This window comes from Mastacembelus armatus, chromosome 17 (genome assembly GCF_900324485.2).
Source record: "Mastacembelus armatus chromosome 17, fMasArm1.2, whole genome shotgun sequence".
NCBI classification, from domain to species: domain Eukaryota; kingdom Metazoa; phylum Chordata; class Actinopteri; order Synbranchiformes; family Mastacembelidae; genus Mastacembelus; species Mastacembelus armatus.
The window spans coordinates 13,783,451-13,794,055 of NC_046649.1; the positions used below are offsets into that span (position 1 = coordinate 13,783,451).

The 10,605-nt window shown below is 39.1% G+C and overlaps 1 protein-coding gene across 1 annotated transcript; it reads left to right on the plus strand.

The window, feature by feature from the left end:
• The first annotated feature begins 4,255 nt into the window (after positions 1-4,255).
• On the plus strand, positions 4,256-10,599 carry tfa (transferrin-a). The gene is made up of 17 exons (XM_026314654.1): positions 4,256-4,401; positions 4,496-4,644; positions 5,380-5,482; positions 5,569-5,763; positions 6,180-6,309; positions 6,485-6,540; positions 6,786-6,949; positions 7,105-7,258; positions 7,748-7,908; positions 8,016-8,112; positions 8,212-8,232; positions 8,758-8,922; positions 9,147-9,297; positions 9,414-9,481; positions 9,572-9,753; positions 9,908-10,100; positions 10,245-10,599. Exons 1-17 carry the CDS (start codon positions 4,362-4,364, stop codon positions 10,289-10,291), a joined length of 2,076 nt encoding a protein of 691 aa, XP_026170439.1. The 5' UTR covers positions 4,256-4,361; the 3' UTR covers positions 10,292-10,599.
• The last annotated feature ends 6 nt before the right edge of the window (positions 10,600-10,605 follow it).

The window sequence follows — 10,605 nt, forward strand, 5'->3', positions numbered from 1 at the left end:
GGATGCCCTCCTGATGCAACCTCAGTAGCTGAGACTAGCAGCCCCTGGTCTTCCAAGTTGGTTTCCCAGCCAAGTACTAACCAGGCATGGTCCTGCTTAGTTTCCAGGAGCAGACACTATCAGGCTATCAGGCACTCACACTCAGGTGCAGTCACTATCAAGAATAAGCAAAATAATCACTTTAAAAACCACTAATTTAGGTTAAAAGCATATGTATTTGATTTTTTCAAATGTTCCAGTTATGTTGAAAGTCTTCTCAGTTTTGTTGTGAATAATAGAATCACACCACCAGTGAATATATCAAAACTATTTATAGCAAAGTCAATAACTCAACTCCTGGATAAACACACTTTTGAAAGAATATATATGGAGTTGAATCTTAAACCAATATTGACTGATCATTGTTGGCAAATTTGAGCAATTTTTTTCTCACTTTATTTATGTGCTCTCACTGACTTAAAAATACACTGGCCTTTTTAATTGTGTCTCTTAAAAACATTACAGTGAGAAAACTAAATAAAAGAAATAGAAGAGTGCTAATTTTAGAAGCAAGAAATTCACTTTTCTGTAACAGTACACTTCAAGCCACACAGAGGAGGAAACATGAGTGTTCGGCATAGTCAATTTTAATTTTAGGGTTTATATTCCATTTAAGATGAGGTTCCCCACTGGTAATAGCAGCAGTGTCTGCGCAGAGCAATGGTCAGAGTTGAAATAAAAGGACTTGCAGCTGTACAAACAGATGAGGACACTCTGCTTTACTCAGTCACTGTGTGGATACCACAGATACCACAGTACACAAAGGCCATTCCTTCACCATCTCCGAACAGGCGGAGAGTGGAAATGTGTGCATGTGGTAAAGAGAATTACAGGAGGAGCATGACGTTGAAGAGAAGAATATTTTCACCAAACATCGATAAACTGCAGTAATTTCACAGGAAACCTAAATTTATTCATCAATGCAGAAGGGTTTATGAGGTGAACAGGGCAGCAGCAATCAGAACCGGATTGTTTGAGGGGTTGTATGTTGCATAAGATGGATGATGACCCTTGGTCATCCATGGACATCTTATCTTCTCAGAATGAAGTCAATGAAAGTTAATGTGTGATCAGTGAGCCACCAGGGGTCTGAGTTTATTAGGGCATGCCAAGGATTTTCCACATCAAGTTGACTTTACTCATACTAGCTGTACTAGCAACCAGCTGTACTACCAGCTGGTTGCATAATGTCTTTTAATGTGTGTGTGATAAAGATTTTTAAAGTTTGAAAAAATACACTTCATGGCATCACCTTACCATTTCATTTTTACATTTTGAGTCTACTTTGAGTCAAATCTGGTTTCCTCCCACAGTCCAAAAACATGTATGTCAGGTTGATTGGTGACTCTAAATTGCCCATAGGAGTGAGTGTGAGTGTGTGAGGTTGTTTGTCTCTATGTGGCCCTGTGATGGACTGGGGACCTGTCCAGGGTGTACCCCTGCCTTTCACCCAAAGAGAGTTGGGATAGGCTCCAGCAGATCCCTATGACTCTGGTTAAGGAATAAGTGGGTATAGATGATGGATGGATGTTTCCAGTACCTTTCTTAAGAGAACGGATCACACTCATGTATGAGCAGTTTCTCAACCTATTTGCTTGTCGCAGTGTCTGTGAGTTCAGATGTTATCTATGAGTTGTTAGCAGTGATGTCACACATAGCCCTGCAATGCACACTTTGAAGACATTTGTGTGTATGTCTGTTAACAATGCCCTGTCAACCTCCTGCTCCACATGTTTTGGGAGAATAATGATCAGAGCTTATCTGCTCTGATTTAGCGCAGTCAGGAAAGCACTGTGGAGAGTAATCACTTAGACAGATGTCCAGTAAGTCACAAGATACCTGAATCCTATAGTGGTATTTCACATCAATGGTTTTTCCTAGAAATAAAATGTAAAAACCTAATTTTATACCTAGATGATATTGGTTTTTTTTTTGTTTTTTTTTTAATTTATCTGTGTCAAAATAAGGTCAAAATAAAGATTTATTCATGATAGGGTGAGGATCAGGTCAGGGTCAATAATGATTCAGCAGTGATTCAGTCTGCTTTATGGGCACCTGATCAGCATTTAACTATCCAAACAAAGAGTTAAGTAATCTGCTGATTCCAGCTTTTTAAAACTGAGGTCTTGCCGATCAAGGATTTTTGATGCATATTCGACTGCTCGTAATCTTCCCTTTTAAAAGATATTTTGAAAAATTACATTTTTACAAAAAAATCATGGTACTTCATTGTATTAATTAACCATATACTACACACAAATTACAAGATATGAACAGTGATGTCCTTGTATCAATGCCAGGCCATTGCTTTATTGTATTTTTAATACAATTTCCCCACAAACTGAATCAATTTACATCTTTGTGATTACAGAAGATTCTCACAATTGTTACGTTCAAGAATAACTTTAGAATTTTCTGGACAGGAATTTAAAAAGTGAATGAATAATCATATTCACAGAATGGAGAGTTTTTTGGACTTTTGGTTCATTTGGTCTGTTTTTCTTATTATTCATTTCCATACTGTCAAGAAAATCCACTCAAGCTTTATGTGCAAACTATCAAGTATTTTATCATCTTGAATCTTTATTTATACCCTTTTCTCTTTATTCCTGCAACATCATATTATTTTCTTGATGCCTGCAACACAAATCCCTCTTGTCTGAAATTAAAGGCTCGGGACATAACGGTTAAAAGAACAGTGACATTGTCCTCTAAACCAAAATCCATCCACTTGTCCAGTTTCATATCATGGATTTTCCAAAGTTGCCGCTCATGAAACTATTGTGAAAGTTATTGGGTCATATTTCAATATTTGTCTGATGAAAACTAAGAGGTGTTATTGGTTCATTTTATAAATCAACATGAACCTTAAGCTCTTGTGTTGAGTAATATTGACACTGTAAACACGACTCTTATGCGGGTCACACACACTGCAGCATTTCTAAGTGAAATACTTTGATGAATGTAATATTTCACATTTTCCATTTTTCTTTGGGCGATCACAGTGAATTGATGTAACGGATCCTTTGCTGAGTCATTACCTTTGTGCTGGAAGTGCTGGAAAATCATTAATAGATATGCTACATTCGTTTCAGGAAGAAAGCTATTCTGATCCCTTGTGCACATCTTTAGTGAGTGATGATGAGAGGAGATAAAACTTTATTAATCTACAAAGGGAAGTTCAGTTTTTCTTGTAGTGAGAGGTAATAAGTACTAAGCGTAGTAGGTAACAGTCCAGTTCATGTTGGTTAGTGTTTTAGATTTAATTTTAAATTGATCAAATTTCCATTTTCGCATTAGTCTACACTCGATGGCCATATGTGGAAAACTGAATTGGCTGCACATGACTCCACAGTTCACATTGCATGAAAACAAGCCATGCGATCAAAGGAACTTTCTGTAGACCTCCATGATTACATTCCAGTGAAGCAAAGGTCAGGGCAAGGATATGAAAGCGTCACATCACCTGGCTGATACATCCCTATGATGAATCAAGTTGGGTAGGCAGCTGTTCTCCTTTCAGCACGACAATGACCTGAATCATTGAAATTCCCTTCATTTAGTCAAAAATAAGAAATAAGTTCATGTGATTATACATTTACACCTGTACTCACACACGCTACAAATTATTAGTTTAATATTGTTCAAGTAGAAGCTACAGCTTATTTTACCTACCCTTCTCAACTAAAAATATTCAAACAGCAAAATGTACAATCACTCAAGTTCAATTAGCCCCATCAGATCCACCTTACTTGCAGTCTTAATTACATTATACTCAATTATCTTACATTCAACCCAGCACTATCTACAAAAGCTTTGTAAAGGAGAGAGATAATCCAGGAGAGATCAGTTTTGATTTTTAAGTTTCTTCACTTTGTCCTTCACTTAAGTACATGGACGCACACAATTAGTATGAGCAATGAAGTTAAAAATAATATGCATGAAAAAAATGTTTAAAATGTTTTAAAAAGCAGCGAATAAAAGCTGAACACAATTAAAATTTCGGTCCTGAATGTTATGTAATAAGTGTTTTCGCTTTTTTTTCTTTTTGGCTTTGTGAATCCTGGCCTTATTGTTAGACTCCAAACAATGGACAGTTTAATAGGCGCGTCTGTGAATTTCCATCATGTGGAAATTTCAGATAGGCCTACGTAATCTCTGTGTTTTTTCACCTACGCACGTACACACCAGGACGCCTGAACAAACTATGGCGTTTTCTCTCTCTCTCTCTTTTTCTTCAGCCCATTCAGGATTTTGCTATAAAAGCCTGCGCCGCCTCTCTGACCCTCTGCTCTGCTGATCTGGACACCCCGACGTCCAACATGAAGCTTCTCCTCCTTGTGGCGCTTATTGGGGGCCTCGGTAAATACTTTCTGTTTTGCACAGGCAACTTTAACCACAGACTTACTACATGCCCAGTTAATCTGCATTGTTTTTAATTTGTCTTCATCCACAGCCACCATGTTCGCGGCCCCCGCTGAGAAGGTGAAATGGTGTGTCAAGTCGGAGCCTGAATATCGGAAATGTTTGGACCTGGCAGCCAAAGCCCCAGCCTTCTCCTGCGTGAGAAGAGACAACACCATCGACTGCATCATTGCAATTAAGGTGAGAAAATGAAGACTTTGCAGAGGATAAATAGCTGAATAATCAAAAATAACTTTATTAGAAGCTCTGGACATGTTGCCCATTTACTGTACACACAGCATAAGCGCTATCACTACTATTAACACTATGTACTATGTAGCAGTCACACAAATTTAATGCAGTAATACGTTTGAAAACATTTATGGAGAACAGGAACAATGAAGCAGTCAAATATGCAACTGTCTCACACAGTGTAAAGACTAAATTGCATTACTTATTATTTCCCACCTCTGCCACAACAGAAAAATTCTCCAAAGTGCAAGTTCTGCATTAAAAATCTCAGTTAAACAAATATCAGCAGAATATATATAAAATTTCAAAAGTAAAAGACACATTATAGAAAATGGCACATTTGAGAGTGTTTTATGATTAGAATTGTTATTCATTAACATTTACACAGTAACTATGCAGCTGGTTGATTTGAAACATTTTTAACTTATACACAGTTGAGAATATTTATCTACAAAACAGCATCATATAATACATGAAGTAGTCATGTATTTTTGGTATGTGAAATTTTACATGCAAAACTATTCCAACTATCCATGAGGGAAGAAGAAACACATGCTATTTATTTAACATTAAATGCATGGCACAATAGACGTGTCAAATGCCATATAACTTAATTTAGCTCTAAAGTTTTGAAACAAAAACCAAATATCTGTTTGAAAATGTAAAAATCTGTTTTTGTAACAGGCTAGTGAGGCAGATGCCATCACTTTGGACGGAGGGGACATCTACACTGCTGGACTGAACAACTATGACCTTCATCCCATTATTGCTGAGGACTACGGTCCCAGTATGTTTACTAATCAGTTGTCTTTACTGATTAAATGTGTATGGACTATATACATTTTTTTTTCTCACAATTTGCTCTGTATACAGATTATTCAGACACCTGTTACTTAGCTGTTGCTGTGGCGAAGAAGGGCACACTATTCGGTTTCAAAGATCTGCGGGGGAAGAAATCCTGTCATACAGGGCTGGGAAAATCTGCAGGCTGGAACATCCCCATAGGAACCCTGGTGTCCATGGGTATAATTCAGTGGGGAGGCATTGAAGACAAACCTGTGGAGGAAGGTGCGTTAAAAGTTTTGTCCCTGTTAATCACAGTGTGAAATGTGTGCATTAACTGTGTCACAGGTTAGTCAATCAAATAATGTAATAATAATAATAGAATAAGGAGTTTTAAACACATGAGCTTTAGTGGTGCTGGTAAGATTTTGTTATCTCGTGACAGGGTGTTTCTTAAGCTAAGCTAACTGGCTGCATGCCATAGCTCCATATAGGTCTCAATCATCTCATGTAACTCTCAGCAGGAAATCAATTAAGCATGTTATTCCTTTGTTGAATAGATGTTGAAAATGCCAAATAATAATAATTATCTGGTTAAACTGTCTGATGGTGCAGTTGAGGGAGCTGTACTGTGGGGATTGTGACCTAATAAGCTCAGTGTTTCTAAAATCCTAGCTATGGCCCTGATTTTTGTTTCGCAGCGGTGAGTAAATTCTTCCAGGCCAGCTGTGCTCCGGGGGCAACGAGGGGCAGCAAACTGTGTGAACTGTGCAAGGGAGACTGCTCCAGATCCCATGCAGAGCCTTACTATGATTACGACGGAGCTTTCCAGTGAGTATCAGAGTTTCTTTCATAGTTCCCAGTTCTACCATGATGTTTCACCTTTTCACATCTCATATGCTATGATTGGAGGCTTTCTTAAACCCACTCTCTGGAAATACACTTTACCACAGCTACCAAACAAACCTGTGATGTTGATGCATCTGTGAATTGGTCTGTTTAACAGGTGTCTGGTGGAGGGTGCTGGAGACGTGGCGTTTGTAAAGCATCTGACTGTGCCTGGTCAGTGAATATCTCTAATGTATGATGCTTGGTTTTGATTCAAATCAGATTTTCCCTTTCATAATTTCCATTGTTGATATCGTATCTGTGTGTTTGCCCAGTCTATATGGACAAAATACTCCTTCGCTATAACCAAAACCTATAACTTAACAAAACATGGTGGTAAGAGGATAGAGAGGAGATTGTTTGGAACTGGAAGATTGCTGAAATAAAAGAAGTAACAATAAATTGTGAAACACTTTCAGAGGCTGAATGGAGCAAGTATGAGCTGTTGTGCAAGGACAACACCAGAGCACCAATGAGCATGTATGAGTCCTGCAACCTGGCCCGGGTACCTGCCCATGCTGTTGTCACCCGCAAAGACTCACAGCTGGCTGAATTGATCTGGACAAGCCTCAACTCAGTACAGGTAAAATGCAAAATTATTTATACAGCAGAGATCAAGTAACAGAGTTGACTGCCTGATACGTTAGAAGAGGGAGGGGATAAGAATTCATTTCGATGTGTAACCTGTTTTTCAGTTGGCACTTTCATAAGGAAATGCCTTACTTTGTCCCTTCCTAGGGCTTCAACCTCTTCTCCTCTGAAGGCTATGGACCATCCAAGAACCTGATATTCAAGGACTCAACACAGAGACTGGTGCAGCTGCCCCCAAACACAGACTCCTTCCTGTATCTGGGTGCTGAATACATGAGTGTGATCCGTTCTCTTAAGAAAGGTACTGGAAACATCCATCCATCATCTATACCCACTTATTCCTTAACCAGGGTCATAGGGATCTGCTGGAGCCTATCCCAGCTCTCTTTGGGTGAAAGGCAGGGGTACACCCTGGACAGGTCACCAGTCCATCACAGGGCCACATAGAGACAAACAACCTCACACACTCACACTCACTCCTATGGGCAATTTAGAGTCACCAATCAACCTGACATACATGTTTTTGGACTGTGGGAGGAAACCAGAGTACCTGGAGAAAACCCACACAAGCACAGGGAGAACATGCAAACTCCACACAGGAAGGCCGGGTTGCGAACCTGGGACCTTCTTGCTGTGAACCAACAGTACTAACCACTCATCGACTGTGCTGCCGGTACTGGAAACATAAACAGATAAAAAGCACAGATTAACATAAAAGCCATCAAACAAACACATTTATTTAATACACTCCAGCCACTGGCTTACAGCCATGTTTTATTTCACTTTCCAGAGCAGGCCACCGCCACTGCATCGACTGCCATTAAATGGTGTGCTGTGGGCCACGCTGAAACCGCCAAGTGTGATACATGGAGCATCAGTGTGGGTGATGACAGCGCCTCCATTGAATGCCAGAATGCCCCCACAGTTGAAGAGTGTCTGAAAAAGATCATGGTAAAACAATTCTGGCTAAAAAACTTGGGAATCTGTTGGTAACTTGACAATGTTTTGCACCGTTTTTGGCTTTTGTTGCCGACTATGTCGTCTCAATTGTCCTGCAGCGTAAAGAGGCTGACGCAGTTGCAGTAGATGGAGGACAAGTGTACACAGCTGGGAAGTGCGGTCTGGTTCCTGCTATGGTGGAACAGTATGACAGTGGTATGTTGCTGGGATAAGACAGAAATGGTCACATACATTTCTTTATTTTCATTCTGCCATTTTCACAAGAGTAATATTTGGATATTTCTCTCTTCACAGATCAGTGCAGCATCTCTAATGGTAACAAAATAAAACCATTTTAATGATAGAATTTATGGATAAAAAATATTAAAATACCCCAAATCACAGAAAACATATCTTCTAATAATTGTATGGGACGTTTGAATAACTATGTCATTTGGTCCTCATAACAAGAAATTTATGAATAACTATTAAAAGCTCCATGTGAACTGAAATATTCATTCAGTACTGATTTATTATTGAAAATTGTATTCTCCAGATATATTGAATTGTAGACTTCCCTGTAGACAAGTATTTATTTTTTTCCATTACATGTGTAGTTTTGTAGTAATTGAAGAAAATTAACTTTCCTTATAATGAGCACCAAATGTCATAGTACTTTCCAGAAAATGTCATGGAAATTATTTGTATGTTACAAAACATTAAAATCTAATCAGATCTAATCTAACAAACTGCTCTTAGAATGAACTTGTTAATTAAAGGAAGCACAATTAACAAAATATATAATAATTATCTGGTCATTAATTTTCTGACCACTGTCTTCATGTTCTTCTGTTCTTTCAGCAAAATCCTCCAAATACCTTGCTGTTGCCGTGGTAAAGAAAGGCTCAGGGGTGACCTGGGACACCCTGAAGGGCAAGAGGTCTTGTCACACAGGCATCGGAAGAACCGCTGGCTGGAATATCCCCATGGGTCACATCCACAATCTGACTAATGACTGTGACTTCAGTAAGTGATTGCGCTTTTCTAACCAATATTATGTTTATTTACTAATTCAAATTTGCAGATATGAGTAATAAGACCAAAGCATATTTTCTATCACTGTAGCTGTACCTATTTTTTTTATTTCTTAAATAAGTAAATGTTATTTGTTGAGAGATGAGGTTGCTTTTTGCAAACCTCTAAATTTGTCACCAACATAAGATATTGACTGTGTAGCTTCATCTCCTCAGCTAAATTTTTCAGTTCCGGCTGTGCCCCCGGAGCAGACCCCAGCTCCCCATTCTGCTCTCAGTGCATCGGCAGCGGCAAAGCTGTAGGAGACGAGTCCAAATGCAAAGCCAGTGCTGATGAGCAGTACTATGGCTACGCTGGAGCCTTTAGGTAGGAAGCAACAGCCCAGTAATTATTTGCATGCATTTTATGTGCATGTTTGTCAAGGAAAACAGATTTGTTTTGCGAAACATCATCTTCACATTGCATTGGATTTTGCATTGTAGATGTCTGGTTGATGGTGCTGGTGATGTTGCCTTCGTCAAACATACAATCGTTCAAGAAAACAGCGATGGTAAGAAACTGACTATATTGGCACACCTCATCCTCAGCTCATTTCAGATAAATCTACAGCACTCTTACATGACACGTCTTCTTGTCACAGGTAATGGCCCAGAATGGGCTAAAGGCGTCAACTCTGCTGACTATGAGCTGATCTGCCCTGGGAAGGGTCCAGTGCCCGTCACTGATTTCGCCTCATGTAACCTGGCTGAAGTGCCTGCACACGCTGTGATGACTCGTCCAGAGAACCGTGGTGAGGTGGTCCGCATCCTCCAGGAGCAGCAGGTCAGAGATTCAGTTTTAGGTCATTTTGGTTGTTTGCATTACAAATTATTATAATACACAGACTTGTAGAGTTATTTTGTCAGATAAGTTGAATGAGGTAAAAATGAACAACTTAAATAACTTGCAGGTTTAAAATCTAAAACTTTATTTATAGGCCAAGTTTGGACCCACTGGCAGTGATGCCTCATTCAGATTGTTCCAGTCAGAACAAGGAAAGAACCTCCTCTTTAAGGACTCGACAAAATGTCTCCAGGAGATTCCAGTTGGAACAAACTATGAAAAGTTTTTGCAACATCAATACATACTTGCCATGAATTCACTCAGACAGTGCAGTGAAACTGCTCCAGGTTTGTACCACTGTGGGTTAAATAAAGGTCAACAGTAATTTGACAGATTCACATAAGAATTACATACTTGTAGACGCACACAGCCTATAGAAATAAGTGTGCGCCATGTTTTTTCATAGCTGTGTTTTTTATTCTTCCCAACAGATCTGGAGAAATCTTGCACTTTCCACAACTGTCAGCCAAAAAACTAGTGGTGACCATGGACCCTGTGGTGCCTCAGATGCCTCTCAGCAATTCGAGCACCTTACCCACACTTCTCACACTCAACCTAACAACTGCATTTTGTGTTTTTCTGCTGATCTTGTTGTAGACCTGTTTTTAGAAAAACAAACATATATAATACTGCAACCTACAAATCAAATAATACGTCACCAGTCATGTCCATGTGTAGCTATTTTCATGCTGTGGAAACATAATGTTACACTATCTTTATTACATCAACTACTGTATGTTTTGGTAACACATGCCTCACTTTTCCCAAATAAAGTCTTTAATGCTCTTTTGT